General features: G+C 40.5%; 2 protein-coding genes across 4 annotated transcripts in view; one reads left to right on the forward strand and one right to left on the reverse strand.

Annotated features, from left to right (window-relative positions):
* Positions 1-21,224, reverse strand: part of LOC114655950 (epidermal differentiation-specific protein-like) — a 324,209-nt gene that overhangs the window by 36,226 nt on the left and 266,759 nt on the right. The gene's annotated exons all lie outside the window — the stretch shown is intronic.
* On the forward strand, positions 15,504-17,748 carry LOC114655951 (PWWP domain-containing DNA repair factor 3A-like). Its single transcript, XM_028807284.2, has 5 exons — positions 15,504-15,845; positions 16,286-16,451; positions 16,560-16,760; positions 16,845-16,926; positions 17,268-17,748. The coding sequence occupies exons 1-5, from the start codon at positions 15,748-15,750 to the stop codon at positions 17,339-17,341; spliced, it is 621 nt and encodes a 206-aa protein (XP_028663117.2). The 5' UTR covers positions 15,504-15,747; the 3' UTR covers positions 17,342-17,748.

Below are 21,224 nucleotides of genomic sequence, written 5' to 3' on the forward strand. Positions count from 1 at the left end.
GTCTTTCTGTTAGGAAATGCAGCATACAGTTATCAAAGCCCAAGTTGTGACAGGGAATCAGCAAGTCAGATGCAGAAATTTGGTTTTGGTATCAAGACTATCAGCACACACCCTTGTTTTGAGCTCAGTCTTGAGGCCCTTCCATGTCAGTGGTCAGTTGCTGCCTATTTGTTTCAGTATCTTCAATGCCCATTATAAGGTAGCATTATGCAAAGTAGCTATCGATTTGCATTCCATAATCAATGCATGCTATTAGTTTCTGTTGCAATGTATTGTTGACCTAAACCACTTCTCTCTACTGATCATCAGTACTTTTGAAGTACTTATTTATACCCAAGACCAATTGTTTTCATTATGCTTTTTCTTTTAGTTGTGTTTTAAACTGATATCCTGGTGTTTCCTCTAACCTCTGCATTTCATGTCCTGTACTTTTATTGCTTTACTTATTTGACTTTATTTATTTCTTTGTCTGTATATGCTTGTTACTGCTTACTGACCCTTACACATGTTTGTCTAAGTCTAATAATAACTCTAAGTTGACCATCAAGACATTTTTGTAACCACTCAGAATTACAAAGCTGATATAAATCATTACTGTAAGTCTAAAAAGTCTTTTAAGACTTAAAAATAAACTGAAACATTACTTCTAACAAAGCATGAGTATATAATTAGAAGCATAAAAATCTCTCACTGAACCCTCATTCAACAGTGACATTACAAGTCTGTGGTGGGCTGGCGCCCTGCCCGGGGTTTGTTCCTGCCTTGCACCCTGTGTTGGCTGGGATTGGCTCCAGCAGACCCCCGTGACCCTGTATTAGGATATATCGGGTTGGAAAATGACTGACTGACATTACAAGTATGTGATGTTGATAACAGAATTTCATTATATGCATTGTAGTGTTAGTGTTAGTGTAAAGGATTATATAGTTAAGCACAATGAGTTTTATTGAGAATTAAACTTTTCTTGAGAAGCTGTAATGACTGTTTTCTCTTAAAAATAGCAAACGATGTATGAAAATTTAAGAGGTGGATATTTTTAAAGGGCAAATGAGAAGTGTAGTCAGGAGGTGTTTACACTAAACGGGCAAACAACACAGACACAAGAGTAAATTAAACTCATAATCAGGAAACAAACAGAAAAGTCAAAACCAAAATCAAAAGATGAATCTAACAACTAGCTTCTCTTGATGCAGTATGTGAGTATTGCTGCTCTGTGGCTCTTATGAAACCTAACCTTGTTCAGGAAGGTTAGCTTCACAATACTATGGCTAAAACTAATTTTAGCTGCTGATACCTATGATCATATTCTTTCAGTTTCTACTCAATGTTGTTAAATTTTACAGTTGATGAAGTTGGACATTAATTAATTGGCAAGTTGTCTGCTTTGCCTGAGGACATAGCTCTTGGTTTTCCATTTCTGTTGGGTATAATGCATGCAGGATTGCCAGTAGTGAGCTGTTTGTCAGTCTTCCAATTATCAGTGTCTTTACTTCAGAATGTGGCAGCAAGGCTTTTAAACTCCTTTATTTATAAACCATTTTTTATTGATGAGAATCATGATTGCATATTCTGATTCTCACACCTAACACTTCACAATTTGATGTGAAACTGAACAATGCACCATTGTTTGATGAACCATCAAACGCCAGAGAGGTTTAACCTCCAGATCAGCTAAAAATTGGATACTTTTCTAGTTTTGCAGTTTTGACTGTATATTTTGTACATGTAAATCACATGCAGGAGGGGGACAAGACTTAGTCTTGGATGTCTATGGTGCCCATCCAAACGAGATTTAACTCTCAACCATGGGTCTTGCTTCACAATAACAGGCTTCTTAAATTCCATACTTCTCTACCATATCCCATAAGATACATCGAGATATCTCACTAATATATAAAAATCCTGGAACGAGACGAGACATTTTTCAAGAGATTTTTTCAAGTCCACTCCTCTCAACCATATTCAAACACTTAGTTAGGTTTTTCGACATTGATCAACAGAAAAAAACTCTTTAACGTCAAAGTGAAAAGAGGTCTCTGCAGAGTGTTTTAAATGAATTACAAACATAAAACACAAAATACTTTCATTGCATAAGTATGATCACTGGTGCAGCCAATTGGTTGAATAAGTGACACAGTCAAATGGAGATCTATAATCTATAAGTCTATAATCAAGGGGTATCAATTGATAGTAGTATAAATTCACCTGATCGGGAAGGTTCAACTTGTGGTAAGTCAGTATTGTGGCCTATCTAGCACAATGAAGACAAGGACACTCTAAGCAACTCTGTGCAAAGATGATTGAACAGCACAAGTTAGGGGATGGATATAAGAAAATATCTAAGTCACTGAATATCCCTAGCAGGTCATTTAAATCATTCATTAAGACACAGAAGGAGTATGGCACAGCTGTAAATCTACCTAGAGTAGGCTCTCCACAAAAGTTGAATGATCTTGCAAGGAGAAGACGTGTAAGAGAGGCCACCAAGAGATCGGTAATAAGTCTGAGTTATAAGTTACAGTGATTACGACTGGAAAGACTCTTCATACAACAACTATTGCTTGGGTGCTTCACCAGTTGCTACTTTGTGGGAGAGTGGCAAAGAGAAAGCCAATGTTAAAACAAAATCCAGAAGGAAACATGGTGAGACTCAGTCTACTAGAAGATCTATTACTGTATTTTAAAATAAAGTATTCAGTAAGAACATGTCAGCATAACTAACAGATGGGTAAAGGTAAATTTCACACATATATTATTCAAGCATATCTTTAAACAGAGAATTGTGGGTATAAGTAATCAATCACCAAGTAATTTCAAATCACTTGAAAGAAAACCTTGATGACCTTCAAATATTAAGTGAATTTCATTTTGAAACATATTAACTGAGTAGGAAGTGACAGGCTGTTACATCCTGAGCGCTTGTTCATATTAAAACAAATTTTGCATTCTTCTGCTCAGTCTGGTACTATAGAACTGAAAGAGATGCATAATAGGAAAAATAAACATGGAATTAGTTTAATTCATAACTACACACCAAGCATATCCATATATTGGTGAAATGTTATGTTTAAGGTGAAATAAATTTCACCTTGTGCCTGTCATATATTTGTCACTTGAACTCTATGTAGGAATTCAACAACAGAAAGAAAGAGGGGTATGTGCAGTGCAGAAGCAACATGTACCCAGGGGTGTCCAACTCTGATCCTGGAGGGATATAATGGCCACATGTTTTCCTTGCTACCACTTTGTTTTTCCTAATCAGTGACAAATTTCTGCTGTTAATTGACTTCACTTTGTTTTAATTGCCTTGTTTTTTAACATTCAGTCCTCTGAATTGCATCTTTTTTTTCCATAAATGACAGTCAAAGAAAAATGAGATGGAATGTGAGCCAAAAGATGGTTAGCTATGTTAAGGTCTAAAACTCTACCCAGCTGATAATGTGTTGGCTCACTTTGTATCTCATTGTTTGGCTTCTAATTAAGGAAACATAAATAATTAATATCTTAGTTTTTAATAACACGTCAATTAAAAATAAGACAAAATAATTTAGCAGCAATAACTGGCCACTAATTAATAAAATGGTTAGAATGAAAACCTGCAGTCACTATAGACATACAGGTTCGGAGCTGGGCACCCCAATTACACAATGCAAAATGGGAAATCTACTTTATTTTAAACATTAAATACTGCAGTAGTCTGGGAGTATGGGAGAAGTCTTTGAATTCCATTTCTTACCAAATTCAGGCAAACTTAGTGTTATCTCAGTCAGCTACACTCTACACAATTAATTCTATCATCATTATCACCAGTCTTAAAATGTAGTTAGATCTACTGGCAATTAGTTAAATTGCAAGTTGCCGAACAACATAAAGCCTTCAAGCAGGAATTCCATGTAAATGATTTAGGCATGTAACATTTTAATAAGTAATTAGTGTGAAAGATGGCCGGGGTCCATACCTAGCTGGGACACCCCCACACCATATATACCAGGGGGACAAGGGTGGGAAACCCAGTATGTCCCCCTGGACGCTAGATGACAGCCTCCCTGTGTTGCAGCGGTGCCTCGGACTCCCCCATGGCTTCATGGGGGTTTGAGTTCTGTGCAGTTCTTTTGGGTTCCTCAGGTGCCACCAGGGGATGCTGCAGCAGGAGCTGCTGGCTCCTTTTGGGCGTTGGTTTCGCCACACCGGATGTCGGCAATCAAGCACCTGGAGCACTTTCGGGTACCCAATAAAAGGAGCCAGTGACCACCACTCAGTGGCCAGAATCAGGAGGAAGAGGACAAGGTTGCCAAGGAGGAGTGGTGGAGGAAGAGAAAGTGTGTTGACTTGTGGTGATTTGCTTGAATACTGTGCTTGGGACTGTGTTGTTGCTGGAGGGATTACGGGGAAGAAGTGCCCTCCAGCTGAAGAAAAATAAACAGTTTATTTGTTTTACACGTGCCTCCGTGTCAATCTGTGTCAGGTCAGGTGCAATATAGTGCTTGTTTTTACAACAGCCATGAGGTTGCAATATAAAAATAGAATGTGAAATGAAGAATGAAAATGAAGAAATAAAAATAACTTTGGTAGGAAAAGGTGCAGTGCATTTAAAAAGTATTTACCACTTTGGAGGTTTTCATATTTTATTGTTTATAATAATAATAATAATTCATTACATTTATATAGTGCTTTTCTTACTACTCAAAGCGCTACCACACAGGGAGGACCATGCAATGTGCAACACTAAGGTGGAATAAGCAGATACACAAAATGAATGAATAGATAATAGTCTGTTATTTCACCCTTTGGTGAATAAGATATGGAAATCTGAGTTTGTGATAGCTAAGAAGATAATTTATAGAAGACTAAGAGAAAAACAAAACATGTGAATATACTATGATCACAAAATGTACAACTAATAGTTCAATTATTGGAACAACTTCAAGAAATCAGAAACTTCTTTGAACTATTTATCATTTTTATGAATTAATGACTTTGTTAGTCGCTCAGCACACACTTGCATAGTACTGTACTTTGTTTTTGAAAATTGTACATGTTAGAACATATCTGAAAATGCCTCAATTTACTATCACAAACACATTCCATTTATGGTGATAAAATGCATAGAATTGTATTTTACGACTGTGTCAAATCATCCCCTCTCAGGTGTGACCTGAATGGCGTGGCAGTGCAGTGGTTATAGCTGCTTTTTCACAGATTCAGCTTTCTGAGTTTGAATCCTGCACACAGTTATCTTCTGTGACGAGTTTGCACGTTCACCCTGTCAATGTCAATGTCAATTGTCCTTGTGGATTCCCTTCCAGGTGCTTTGGTTTTCTTTCCACATCCTCAAAGACATGCATTTTAGACTAGGTGGTGACTTTAACTGACCCAGTGGATGTATGGGTGTCAATGTGAGTGGATTCAATGCACTGGTACTCTGTGCAGCACTGAAAAAGTATAACCTCCATTCAACTTAAAATAATTAAGGTAATAATTCACACTTAATATTTTCAATCTGAACCAATATAATTCTTTTTAGCTTATTGATCCCACAATTTTTAAGCTGAGGCAAAACATTTAGAGTGATTGGGTGCAATTCACTTGTTTTATACTAAAGTAAATCAATTTTTTAAGTAGTTCTTCTTTTTTGGCAGTTGGAAAGCCATCACGCTGGAAAGTTCGACCGGAAGAATATACAAACGGCCCCTCGAACACAGCACACAGACAACCTCAAATATTAGGTTAACTTAAATAGGATTTTTACGTTTATTCCCTCCACCATAACTTACTTTGGTACAAACATTTTTTTTTTTACTTTGATTGAGATCTGAAACCAAATATTTCAAGCTACAACACTAAATGACTAATCTTAAGTTGCTTGAAAGAGAAAATTTATATTGAATGAACAACATCAATGTTATACTTTTTTCAGTGAGGGATGTTTTTTGCTTTGTGCCCAATGCTGCCAGGATAAGCTTAAGTTTCTTGTGGCACTGTATTGAATTATATGGCTTTTCATATTGTTTTATTGTGAACCTTTTATAATTCAATAAATCTCCCATAAACCACATATGTGCTTTTAGAAACACACCGAATTCATGCTTCTCATTTTATTATGTTGTTTGATTTGTTCGTTGAAAACTGAGTGCTCTGCAGTGGGCTGGCGCTAGTAATTGGCGGCTCGATACTCAGGTTTCGACACTGTGTCGAGCTTTCAAAGCACTAGAGATCGAAGCGCCACTTCCAGGCTTGCTTCAAATGCGCCCGTCACGGGATTTTGAGGCACGCTAGCGTAATGACGTCATTGATATCTGCGCAGTCAGCAGTTGATTTGGTCACTCTACAGACTGGAAAGGTGCTTGGCTCTAGTGATGGGCGGAGTGAAGCCTCACGAAGCGTCAGCAGTTCTGGAAAAATTGTGTCGGAAATCGTATCGAAGCTTCGAAGCATTTGACATTCACCTCTCTAGGGAGACCTCCTGGCCATTTCCATTAACGTTACACAAAGTTATGATCCACTTCAATGACGTCTGTCACAACTGTTATTGCTTTGATTTTTTTGCAGCTACTGACTGACAACGAAGAGAAGGGTTCGTCAGCAGCTTCTAGTGTCTGATGTCTAAAAAATATAAATATAACTAACGCCGACAGCCAGAATGCACTATACAATAGCAAGAGTTAAACAAAATAAGACGCCTCACCTCATGGATTCCCGGCTCTTTCAATTAGTATTTACTTTTGCACTGTATCATTATAATCGCTCCTGTTATTAGTATTATAATTAACCCTTGAGATCACATTTAATAGCCTTAAATGTTTTCTTTGGTCTGTCTTAATTAAAACGGAGTAGACAGAAAATAATGGTTTATCCCTGTACTTTGCCATGATATAGGTAAGCACATTTGAGAAAGAAAAGGTGAAATCCTTAAGTCACAGATGTTATTATTCGATCAAGTATTAAAATATTTCATTTATTAATACTTTACAATATTATTTTGGAGCTCAAAAGTAACGATTTCGCTACGAAGAAAAGACGCCGTCAGTGGCTCAATTAACTAAGGTGGTTGCTTTTCAAATTCTGAGCGTAGTGCTATCCCGAGTTCAATCCGAACTAAAGACTCATCATAATTAATAATAATTAAAAAAAATAATCTCGAGTGAAATCTTTATAACCAGTTTGAACTAAATAATTTTGAGAGATACTGTGGAAGGATCGCATAAGAGATCTGTTCGGGAATCATTCCCACTTAGAATCGCCATCAAAATGCGATGACTAATTGCGTAAGGCAGCTCACGTATTTACATTAATTTATCTTCTATTCATCGCCATTTGACGTCCATGAACCCCTCCATTGAGTAAGGTGATAACAAACCCACTGTAGTAGATCAGGTTGAATTTGCTCTGCTGCACCAAACATTCAAAGGTTGTCAATCTGGAGCACATCAGAGAGGCTGAGAGACACGGCGCAGATTCAGTCACCGGCACACAGACATACGGACACGCACGAGATACTCCGAGGTGAGCAGTGCACGTATCAAGGTTGGCATTAAAGATCCTCTTGAGTGCTGAGGCAACAACAAAAAGCAGCGGGATAAACACATCTGGACCTGCTGCCGAAAAGGCATTTGCTTTTACACATCTTCAAGGTCCGGACAGGCAATCAGTAAAAAGTTGTCTTAGTCACAGCACTGTGCAATAATAAAACATTTCCTAAAACATAAAGTTGTCCAGTCTGTATCATTCCTAAGCAATCTTCCAGTTACAGAGGCGCAATCCCAGTTACTAACACATTTATTGTGTAGCTCTCTTCCCCCCCCCCCCCCCCCCCCCCCCAAGTAAGAACACATCCCACCTTATTAATTTCATGTTTAAAATTTTAAACCGCTAAAAGCGCCATCAACAACTACAATAACAGTTGAAATCGTCACTCATGTTTTTTTTGTTATAGACATGAAACAAGATGCCCATTTCCATTTTATATATTTTTACTAGGGTTCTCGCCTTGCACGCTCTCGGTCCACGGTGGTATTTGCTGTTAAATGGAAAAAAAGGAAAAACAGACTCTTTTGAGTCACAATTCGTGGACATGGGACCCGAACCCACGAAAGCCTTATTATAGAACGGCAACGCTACCGCTGCACCACTACTGTTTTCAGCAGGATGAGTGTATATAATGCATGTTTTTTATGTATGTATGTATGTAATGAAGACAAAAACAATTATATATAGATGTGTACTATATGACATACGTTCAGTGTTGCATGAAAACGTTGCATGAGGTGAAGAATGGATATTTATGAGAGTATTATAGTGAGAGATGTGTCCTCACCCGTATTACTAAGGTCTTCTTTGCAGCATTATGCATTCTACAAGTCGGCATTTGTATGATGTATAATTTATAATTTTATTTTTTGCCACAGAGTATTATCGGGAACAATCATTTAACATGTATGGATCATCCACAAACATTCATTTCAATGGGAATTCTGTCGAGTTTTTGAACTCTGTTGATGCCATATGTACTTCAAACTGGAGCTCGATGAATAATGATTCGAACCACTAAGCAGACATGCACACTGGAATCATCAAGCTTGGTTAGAAGCACTGAGCAAACATGCATACTGAGATTGCATCATGACAGAGCTCCGAAGCCTCAGACATGCGTAGGTACTGAGATCATGACGGGTATCTGAAGCCTCAGTCATGCATAAAAAGTAAAAGTTATGAACAGAATCAGTGACAAAGGGCAGCCCTGGCGGAGTCCAACTCTTACTGGAAACGGGTTCGACTTACTGCCGGCAATGCGGACCAGTCTGTGGTAACGATCGTACAGGGACCAAACAGCCCTTATCAAGGGGTCCGGTACCCCATACTCTCAGAGTAACCCCCACAGGATTCCCCAAGGGACACGGTCGAATGCCTTTTCCAAGTCCACAAAACACCCTCCAGGACCATGCTAAGGGTATAGAGCTGGTCCACTGTTCCGTGACCAGGACGAAAACCACACTGTTCCTCCTGAATCCGAGGCTCGACTATCCGACGGACCCTCCTCTCCAGGACCCCCTGAATAGACTTTTCCAGGGAGGCTGAGGAGTGTGATCCCTCTGTAGTTGGAACACACCCTCCGATCCCCCTTCTTAAAGAGGGGGACTACCACCCCGGTCTGCCAATCCAGAGGCACTGTCCCTGATGTCCATGCGATGTTGCAGAGGCGTGTCAACCAAGACAGTCCTACAACATCCAGAGCCTTGAGGAACTCCGGGCGTATCTCATCCACCCCCCGGGGCCCTGCCACCAAGGAGTTTTTTGACCACCTCAGTGACCTCAGTCCCAGAGATGGGGGAGCCCACCTCTGAGTCCCCAGGCTCTGCTTCCTCATTGGAAGGCATGTTAATGGGATTGAGTAGGTCTTCGAAGTACTCCCCCCACCAACCCACAACGTCCCGAGTCGAGGTCAGCAGCGCACCATCCCCACCATATACAGTGTTGACACTGCACTGCTTCCCCTTCCTGAGATGCCGGATGGTGGACCAGAATCTCCTCGAAGCCGTCCGAAAGTCGTTCTCCATGGCCTCCCCAAACTCCTCCCACGCCCGAGTTTTTGCCTCAGCAACCACCAAAGTCGCATTCCGCTTGGCCTGCTGGTACCTATCAGCTGCCTCCATGGTCCCACAGGACAAAAGGGACCGGTAGGACTCCTTCTTCAGCTTGACGGCATCCTTCACCGCCGGTGTTCACCAACGGGTTTGGGGATTGCCGCCACGACAGGCACCGACCACCTTACGGCCACAGCTCCGGTCAGCTGCCTCAACAATACAGGCACGGAACATGGCCCATTCGGACTCAATGTCCCCCACCTCCCTCGGGATGTGGTCGAAGTTCTGCCGGAGGTGGGAGTTGAAGCTACTTCTGACAGGGGGCTCTGCCAGACGTTCCCAGCAGACCCTCACAACACGTTTGGGCCTACCACGCCTGACCGGCATCCTCCCCCCACCATCGAAGCCAACTCACCACCAGGTGGTGATCAGTTGACAGCTCCGCCCCTCTCTTCACCCGAGTGTCCAAGACATGTGGCCGCAAGTCCGACGACACGACCACAAAGTCGATCATCGAACTGAGGCCTAGGGTGTCCTGGTGCCAAGTGCACATATGAACACCCCTATGCTTGAACATGATGTTTGTTATGGACAATCCGTGACGAGCACAGAAGTCCAATAACAAAACACCGCTCGGGTTCAGATCGGGGGGGCCATTCCTCCCAATCACGCCCTTCCAGGTCTCACTGTCATTGCCCACGTGAGCATTGAAGTCTCCCAGCAGAACGAGGGAGTCCCCAGAAGGTATGCCCTCTAGCACCCCCTCCAGGGACTCCAAAAAGGGTGGGTACTCCGAACTGCTGTTCGGTGCATACGCACAAACAACAGTTAGGACCCGTCCCCCCACCCGAAGGTGAAGGGAGGCTACCCTCTTGTCCACCGGGGTAAACCCCAATGTACAGGCTCCAAGTCGGGGGGGCAATAAGTATGCCCACACCCGCTCGGCGCCTCTCACCGGGGGCAACTCCAGAGTGGTAGAGAGTCCAGCCCCTCTCAAGGAGATTGGTTCCAGAGTCCAAGCTGTGCGTCGAGGTGAGTCCGACTATATCTAGCCGGAACCTCTCAACTTCGCGCACTAGCTCACGCTCCTTCCCCTTCAGAGAGGTGACATTCCACGTCCCAAGAGCCAGCTTCTGTAGCCGAGGATCGGACCGCCAAGGTCCCCGCCTTCAGCCACCACCCAACTCACACTGCACCCGACCTCCTTGGCCCCTCCCATAGGCGGTGAGCCCATGGGAAGGGGGGCCCACATTGCCTCTTCAGGCTGTGCCCGGCCGAGCCCCATGGGTGCAGGCCCGGCCACCAGGCGCTCGCCATTGAGCCCCACCTCCAGGCCTGGCTCCAGAGTGGGGCCCCGGTGACCCGCGTACGGGCAAGGGAAAACGCCGTCCAAAATTGTTTTCCATGATAGGAGGTTTGTTTAACCGCTCTTTGTCTCATCCCTCACCTAGGACCAGTTTGCCTTGGGTGGCCCTACCAGGGGCATAAAGCCCCGGACAACAGAGCTACTAGGATCATTGGGACACGCAAACCCCTCCACCACGATAAGGTGGCGGTTAAAGGAGGGGGACTTCAGCCAATCATATATTAAATTTGTGAATGTCAGGCACTGATCAGCCAATCGAAAATTTAAACGTCGCCGTCAATCACCTTTTTATTTAACAAATTGCCAATCGGTGTTATTTGTCATTCATGTTCCACTTTAGCCAATTGCCTTATGGATGCGTAAAAAGAAAGGTGGGAGTCATTTTTAAAGGTGGACGGTCAAGATAAAGTGACTGTAAGAGACGGAGTATATATTCGTAAAATACATCTGCAACGATAGTCTACTAGTGCCACTATCTTACACTATAACACTCTGTCAAGTGCATTATTAAGACTGCAGTGTATTTTTACCACCGTCATTTATGATTAGCGGCAGTGGAACAAATAATGATAATAAAAGTTTGGATATGAGATATTTATTGTTACTAACCAACATCTGAAGAAAATTTAAATGAACATAACAATAAAAATTTGTGTCCGCCTAATTTTAATGGATTGACGTGGACTTAAGTGTGGGCTCTACTTGATTAAGTCAGTCAGATTAAAACAAATATGGAACTGTTGTTGTTTACCCGAATGTCCAAATGAAATAGTCGCCTACATTTAACAAGTCACCTTAAAGACGGGCTATAAACGTATTACAATTTTAAACGTTAAATAAACTGTCAGAGTTAAATCCATCCATCCATTTTCCAACCCGCTGAATCTGAACACAAGGTCACAGGGGTCTGCTGGAGCCAATCCCAGCCAACACAGGGCACGAACCAAACCCAGGCAGGGTGCCAACCCACCGCAGGACACACACAAACTAGGGCCAATTTAGAATTGCCAAGCCACCTAACCTGCATGTCTTTGGACTATGGGAGGAAACCCACGCAGACACGGGGAGAACATGCAAACTCCACGCAGGGAGGACCTGGGAAGAGAACCCAGGTCCCTAGATCTCCCAACTGCGAGGCAGCAGCGCTACCCACTGCGCCACCCAAGTTAAATCCCTACTTCTATAATATACAACCCTAAAATGTGTTTTATTACTTTCATTACTATTTATCCACGTTTATTTATTTAAGTATTCCTCATATTCCATTGTCCCCCCGTCTGCCTGCAGATCAGCCTCTGTTCTTTGTTTGCTGATGTTTGTTAAATATTCTGCGGTCTTCATGTCTGTTCTCAACACACCAACAGCTCTAGTGAGTTTCTTGCCTGTGTATCTCGTATTCAAGTTTGTTTTTAGCTGTATTATGATTACAGAATATTACAAATCACATACTTGACACTCTCACGTTCATGTATCAGGGAAGAGACAACGTTAAGAAAGCTGGCAATAAAATTGTGACTTTAAAGAATCCATTGGCTGTCTCTACATGTTATCAATGTTAAATGTAAGAAACACAGTTATCATAGTGCCAATTATTATTTTTATAATGAAGTTTACTATGTTAAACGATCTGTGAAGAGCAAATATTATGCCTTAAAAAGAGTAATAATTTTGCAGGTTTTTGTGACTGTGCACCTGTTAATCAGGGTATTCAATTATTTGACTTAATTGGATCTTTATTACTATTTGGATTTTAAATACCTCTTTAAGATCATCAAATATATGTTTATTATAATACATATTACTTATGCAAAAGTGACATTTAGAGATTAAAACTTGACAGATGTTTGTAGTTCATATCTCATTGAGCCTCCATTTGACTCCATCTGGTCTTAGTGGTGTGCTAAACATGTCAGCCTGTCTTTAGGGTCTCTGAGACTGGAGGAGGCCAGGAGTCCAACTGTACAGCAGGAACTGATGGGCATCAGCATCACGACTGGTAACAAGATAGAGATGGCAGATAGTTCAGCTGGGCATCATCCTATATGACTATACAAGTAAACAGCATATTAAGAGCATACAGAGTCTGTATACTCCAGTATGACCCTGACATAACAACCTGTACAGCTGTAAACGACTCCACTTTACTGGTCATTTAGCACACATTACACTGGGGCTGTCAAGTCTGAACCATTAAATAATTCAATCTGAAAATCTGGAAATTTATTTTAATAATAATAATTCATTAAATTTTGGCAATGATATTTCTGGTAAGGCATTTTTTTTCTTGTTTGTCATAGGTTTATACTGAAAAACTGGTTTACATCAATGTAGTTTTCTATATGATATATATATATATATATATATATATATATATATATATATATATATATATATATATATATATATATATACTAATTAATAAAAGGCAAAGCCCTCACTGACTCACTGACTGACTGACTGACTGACTGACTCACTCACTCATCACTAATTGTCCAACTTCCCGTGTAGGTGGAAGGCTAAAATTTGGCAGGCTGATTCCTTATAGCTTACTTACAAAAGTTAGGCAGGTTTCATTTCGAAATTCAACGCGTAATGGTCATAACTGGAACCTCTTTTTTGACAATATACTGTAATGGACAGCAGCTTGATGGCCGTGGGAGGCGGAGTTGAGTGTCACGTCATCACGCCTCCCACGTAATCACGTGAAAAGACTGTGAACGCAGTAGGGAGAAATGAAGTAAGAGCCGCAAACAGCGAAGAACAAAAAATTCATTAAACAATTGAGAAGGGAGCGAGTGAAGCATACAAGCATCTTCATAAGGGAAACAAAGCACCGTGTAAAACGTAAGTTTAAATTAAGTTTATTGAAACGCTCCCGTTAAGGATTGCAATAACATATTCGCGAGATAAAAGAACACAGTAGGGAGAAATGAAGGAAGAGCTGCAAACAGCGAAGAGCAAAAAATTCATTAAACAATTGAGAAGGGAGCGAGTGAAGCATACAAGCATGTTCATAAGGGAAACAAAGCATGGTGTAAAACGTAAGTTTAAATTAAGTTTATAGAAACGCTCCCGCTGCGGATTGCAATAACATATTCGTGAGATAAAAGTTTAATGAGAAGACACGAGGTATAAACGAACCACACGCCGTGGCGCAACGTTAGGGGCAACAGTTTCAACCATTCTATGATCTGCTTCTCGCAACTGAAAGACGGCACATGGCGGATGTTAGCCGACTTGCTGACCGCAACGTTAGGGGCTTCAGCTCTGGCGCTGACGATAGAGATTCGATTCACGAGACGGGATGCAGTGAGTGTGTATGCCTAATGAGCCCAGAATTAGGGAGAAACACGTGTCGCATACTCTTTGCATTATTTGAAAGTAAACTATTAAAACCATTCTATGATCAGCTTCTGGGAACAGAAAGAGGGCACGTGGCGGATGTAAGGCGACTTCAACCACAAGCGTAACCTGGCAGGTAACCACCCATACGAGAAGGGTATTGCTGCAGACCGGAGACATTATGGGCGGATCTGAAGGCGGGATAACTGTAAATGGAAGTGGATAGTATTGGCTAATTCAGAATTTCAACGAATGAGATTGTTGTTAAAGTATGACAATCAAAAACTCACTCAACGTTTGAAGTTGTCTATCAAGTGTAACTTCCACCAAACTTTTCACAGTTATTGATCCCTACCGCTTTGAGGTTCCGCCTCATAGAGTTTCTTTTGAAATAGCAGCAGCGAAGAAACTCTATTAGACCAAAGAAGAAGCGACGAAACGAATTGTTATTTCTGACAATGGAAGTAAATTTGCTTCTAAATTAAAACGTATGAAATTTGCAATTGCTAAGTTTTCTTTGTGTTTTTCAAATAACTTTTTGTTTCGTTGTTGTGATTGTACGTTTGTATAAATATTAATATATATTGTATTCACGTTTGTATTAATAATCATTTTCGCTGTAGTAATTGATGCATATTCAGTGCTTGAAGTGGTCCGGCACTCAGCGGTGCCGGCAAATCTTCAAACGACGCAAAGCAAGTTTCACGGGCAACATCCACCCATACCCACCCCCTCTCCGGTGCTCAGTGGAATGCTAGTAGATCACCGCCAGTAGTTTGGTTCCCTATTAACTCTGTGCATATTTACATTTGTGAGATGTTCGATTAAAATGCTGTAATGTTATTTTACATTTTTTTAAACAGGATCATATCACGATCAAAAATACCACAGACATTCCGTCCATACTTCAATCTTCAGATGTGTTTTTGTGCCCTTTCTGTCATCCGCGACTGTATTCTTCACGCTCGTATATACGAGCAAATGAACACTTGCGAGATCACCGCAGAACAGCAGTTTCCTACGGAGGTACGTGTATCCCACTTTTCCCATTAACCCAGGCTGAGTATGGGTGGTAAATATTCAGTGTTTCCTTTTTGTTTTGTTAACAATTTATCCCATAATTTTATGTGGCCATCTCCTATGGTCTGGTTTGTTGGGTGCCAAATGACCTGTGCCTTGTTAGAATAATTTACAGATATTGGTAGGCCTACTTGTTCTGAGTGTACCATTGCTGAGTGCCGGTGCGGGTACCCTGCTTTTGGAGACGCGCCTTTTTGGGATGCTTGGACAATCAAAGGTGACACCTCACATCCAACCAGGGGAAAATAGTTTAAATAAGCTTGGAATTTTACATTTTTTAATGTCTAAACAAGTTCATATAGTGTTACTTTAAATACACCAGTGTGTGTTTTGGTGTATACAGGTAAACTTTTACTGGCACTCTTTTTTTTCTGTTAAATGAATAACATCAATATTTTAATGTCTAAAAGTCAGGACCAAGAAGATCATGGCAGCAGTGAACTCATTGAGGAATATACTGATACAGCCACACCAAGGTATTAATGTAGAACTTAGTCTACCACTGTGGTTTGATACTTGGTTCAACTTGAGTAAAAACCTTAAAATTGAACATGGTATGAAGGATTGTCATAAGCTTTTTGACCTGTTGTCACATGGGGAGTGTTAGATTGGTTATTTTGATGGTTAGAATAAAAATATCTTCAAAGCTTTTCTGTGACTTGCATATTACTTTAGCCAGTGTCCGGACTGGTGCAATCATACTACTCTGAAGTAATGGATGTATTCAGAAAAGCTATGGAGATCACATCCAACAGGAGTTTTTGTAGTGATCCACAGAGTAATCCTCAGTTTCAACTGTTTTCCAATGTGTCCACTTTTCCGAGAAAACACAACTGTTCAGACCAAAACCAGACAGCTTGCATACGACAAATACTACATGTGACAGTCTGGTGCATTTATTTGTGTGTGTCCACAGTGTAGGAGAGCAGGCTGGCTGTGTGGCTGCAGAAGGGCAGCTGACTGAAGAACAAGTGGCTCAGATTTTTGCAGCTGCAGAGATCAGCAGGGCCTACAGGAGGACTCATCATGAAAAACAGTTAGAGTTCATAATAAAGGACCATGGAGCAGATGATCACTTGCTGGTAACTTAGTTCAGATGACAAGTAAAACTTTGGTATTGTAATCTATCTGGCAGCAAAGAGCTATGATGACTTTATAGTGCCAAACACTTGTATTTTCTTGTCCAACAGGCTGTTGTATCTCGTAAGGTATCGTCCAAATGGTTAAAAAATTATGAAAATCCTAAAGGTCACCGGGTAATGACTTATATAGAAGATGAGGAGCTGATAGATGGCCTCTACAACTTCTTGGATGAAGTGCTGTCAAGAGCTGTAGGCACTTTTGAGAGGATTGACAGAGTTCACATCATTCTGGATGTGCTGATGCCAGAGGTTAATTAGCCTTCAGTAAATCTCTAATGAGTACAGAAAGTGTGTCTATGAGTAACATCCTCTCTTTTTCTGTGTTTTTGATAGGCTCTTATTAAAGCTATACAAATAGTTGAGAGGATTTCTCTGCTAGAGGCAGAAAATCTGTTCATGGATGGACCAGAATACGGTGAGTGGTACGTCATGTGGAAAATAAACAGTCCTTTCTTTTTCTTTTCAGCGCCATTATTCTGTTAAACAGAATACCCTATAGTTGTTGTGAATTTAGACAAGAATATAAATTAAATATATATAAATGTGAATATATATGTTTAAACTGACATTTAAACTGTACATTAGTACATTTTTAGTATTGGTAAAATTACATTTAGAAGTATGCCATATGTAGCATTTATTCTAAACTTTACAAGGTCAAGAATTGTGGTTTCAAATGACAAATGCAGAAGTGTTTCTGGTTGGTATGATTAGAATTTGTTCATTTGTGTGCTTGTTTTTGTTTTGTTTTTTTAGTGAGAGGGAAGAGTTTGACAAACTTGTTTTGCAACAGTTGGAAGCACAAGGAAAGAAACACGGAGGCATTTTAACTCAGGATTACATCTCAACCCTACTCAAATAAATGTGTCTCTTTCTTTACTTCTCTTTTGCCTTTTTTATTTCTGTGTGTTAAAATGACTGTGCATAATAGAGTTGTATATATTTAATGTAACTATTGATGTAAATAATAAAGGACACTTTCTGTTATTGTTAAAGATTGTTGATTAAGTTCTGTATATTTGAAATTGCTTGTCTGTTTTTAGACAATTGATGTCATCTGGATTTTTTCTTTAATTGTTATAACTGCTTTGTACAGTTGTTATGCATTTTACATTGTTGTTTTATTTATATATAATATATAGAAGCGGGCATGCTGTTGTTTTAATATTTCAGTATATTCCTTGATCAGTTTGTTTGTTAAATTTAATCTTTGTGCATTCTTTCTTTCAATTCAACTGACCAATCATTATTGATAATTGTAAATATTTCTTGAAATTGTTGCACAATTTTTATATTGAATAATTATTAATAAAATCTTGTTTTTGGTAGTGATAATACTGAGTGTTCTGTTTAAGTGGTGCTGGTCCAATCACCTTGCATATTAACACTGTTAGAACTGATAGATATGACCAGAGCCTCCACTTGTATCCACAGGGTTACAAATGGTGTGCACTTTGCTAGTAATCCCACAAGATAAAAGAGCTTGGAAACTGAGCGTCCTGATCAAGGCTTTGCTGTTCACTCACACACTTACTCTAGAATAATATGGTTCTTACTTATCTTTTATTAGGAGTCACATTTTCAATAACACTTGCATTTTTAACTTAAAATACAGGTTTTACATATGGGAACAAAATTAAAAGAAAAGGATTGTATACGCCTGATAAATAGTTAAAACTTTTGAAGATCAGTATTTTAAAACCATGACTCACAGCTAGGACCTTGTTATTCTAAGGTCTTGACATTATATATATATAGATATAGATATATATATAGATAGATATTTCTTCTCAAAAAATGAAAGGAACCCTTTTTAAAGAGAGTATAGCATCAAGTCAGTGACACTTGTGGGCTATTGATCTGCTCAGTTATGTAGCAGTGGGGCTTGTTCATCAGTTTCAGCTGCTTTGGGGCACTAGAGGGGTGGGGAGAGCAACAATGAGACGACCCCCAAAACAGGAATGAATGGTTTAACAGGTGGAGGGAGGCCACTGAAATTTTTCCCTCCTCATCTGTTTTGTCACTCGTTTTGCATTTGGCTACAGTCAGTGTCACTACTGGTTGCATGAGGCCATACCTGGACCCTACAGAGCTGGCACAGGTAGTCCAACTTCTCCAGGATGGCACATCAACACGTGCCATTGCCAGAAGGTTTGCCATGTCTCTCAGCACAGTCTCAAGGGCATGGAGGAGATTCCAGGAGACAGGCAGGCAGTTACTTCAGGAGAACTGGACAGGGCCCCACGTAGAAGGTCCTTAACCCATCAGCAGGACTCACCAGTTTCTGCTCCTTTGGCCAAGGAGGAACAGGATGAACACTGCCAGAGCCCATAGAATGACCACCAGCAGGCAGGCCACTGGTGTGAATGTCTCTGACCAAACAATCACAAACAGACTTGAGGAGGATGGCCTGAAGGTGGCCCGACCTCCTCTAGTGAGCACCATGGAGCTCGATTGGCATTTGCCATAGAATACCAGAATTGGCAGGTCTTCCACTGGTGGGCACCCTGTGCTTTTCACAGATGAGAGCAGGTTCACCCTGAGCACATGTGTCAGATGTGAAAGGGTCTGGAGAAGCCATGGAGAATGTTATTCTGCCTGTGGCGTAGTTCAGCATAACCGGTTTGGTGGTGGGTCAGTGATGGTCTATGGAGGCATATCCATGGAGGGACACACAGACCTCTACAGATTAGACAACAGTGGGCACCTTGACTGCCATTAGGTATCTGGATGAAATCCTTGGACCCATTGGCAGACCCTATGCTGGTGCAGTTCCTCCTGGTGCACCACAACGGCCGGCATCATGTGGTCAGAGGATGAAGGAATTGATCCCATTGACTGCCCCAAAAACACCTCTGGGTGGGATATTATGTTTCAGTCCATCCGACGCCACCAGGTTGCACTTCAGACTGTCCAGGAGCTCAGTGATGCCCTGGTCCAGATCTGGGAGGAGATCCCCCAGGACATCATCCTTCATCTCATTAGCAGCATGCCCATACCCAAACACACACACACAATATTGTCAGGCATGCACACAAGCACATGGGGGCCATACAAATTACTGAGTGCTATTTGGAGTTGCTGCAATGAAATTTCGGCAAAATGGACTCGCCTGCCTGCCTGCCTGCCGCATCGTTTTTTCCCTTTGATTTTCGGGGTGTCTTTGAATTCAGCCCTCTGTAGGTTCATCATTTTCATTTCCAACAAACGATGTGCCATCCTGTTGTTTCTAACACATCAGTCCATAGCAGTAGAGACAGCCAGCAAGATTTTTTTCCCATTAAGATCTCATGTGCTTTCAAAGTGCTCCTTTAATTTTTTAATATACTGTACTATATATGTAATACATACTATTGAAAGCTACATTGATGTAAACCAGATTTTCAGTATAAACCAATGAGAAACGACAATATAAAAATGCCTTACCAGAAATATCATTGCCAACATAAATTTCCAGCTGTTCAGATTGAATTATTTAATGGCTATGACTTGACAGACTCAGTGTAGTGTGTGCTAAATGTCCAGTTAAGTGGAGTCGTTTACAGCTGTACAGGGTGTTATGTCAAGGCCATACTGGAGTATACAGACTCGGTGTGCTCTTAATATGCTGTTTGCTTGGATACTCATATAGGATGATGTCCAGCTCAAATATCTGTCATCTCTATCTTGTTACCATTCGTGATGCTGATGCCCATCAGTGCCTGCTGTACAGTTGGAGTCCTGGCCTCCTCCAGTCTCAGAGACCCTAAAGACAGGCTGACGTGTTCAGCACACCAGTAGGACCTGATGGAGTCAAATGGAGGAAAAATGAGATATGAACAAACATCTGTCATGTTTTAATCTCTAAATGTAACTTTTGCTTAAGTAGTATGTATTATAATAAACACATATTTGATGATCTTAAAGAGGTATTTAAAATCCAAAAGTAATAAAGGTCCAATTAAGTCAAATAATTGAATACCCTGATTAACAGGTGCACAGTCACAAAAACTGCAAAATTATTACTCTTTTAAAGGCATAATATTTGCTCTTCACAGATCGTTTAACATAGTAAACTTCATTGTAAAAATAATAATTGAAAGGTGACTATTAGCACTATGACAACTGTGTTTCTTACATTTAACATTGATAACATAGAGACAGCCAATGGATTCTTTAAAGTCACAATTTTATTGCCAGCTTTCTTAACGTTTTATATTCCCTGATACCTGAATGTGAGAGTGTCAACTATGTGATTTGTAATAATCTGTAATCATAATACTGTACAGCTAAAAAACAAACTTAAATACGTGATTCACAGGCAAGAAACTCACTGGAGCTGCTGGTATATTGAGAACAGACATGAAGACCGATGAATATTTGACTGACATCAGCAAACAAAGAACAGATTGTGATCTGCAGGCAAGAAGGGGCTACAATGGAATATTAGGAACTCTGACAGTTTATTCAACGTTTAAAATTGTAATACGTTCATAGCCTTTAAGGTCTTTAAGGTGTCCCGTTAAATGTAGGCGGCTATTTCATTTGGACATTCGAGTAAACACCAACAGTCAAACATTTGTTTTAATCTGACTGACTTAATCAAGTAGAGCCCACATTTAAGTCCACGTCAATCCATTAAAATTAGGCGGACACAAATTTGTATTGTTATGTTCATTTATATTTTCTTCAGACGTTGTTCAGTAACGATAAATATCTCATATGCAAACTTTT

This window comes from Erpetoichthys calabaricus, chromosome 8 (genome assembly GCF_900747795.2).
Source record: "Erpetoichthys calabaricus chromosome 8, fErpCal1.3, whole genome shotgun sequence".
NCBI classification, from domain to species: domain Eukaryota; kingdom Metazoa; phylum Chordata; class Cladistia; order Polypteriformes; family Polypteridae; genus Erpetoichthys; species Erpetoichthys calabaricus.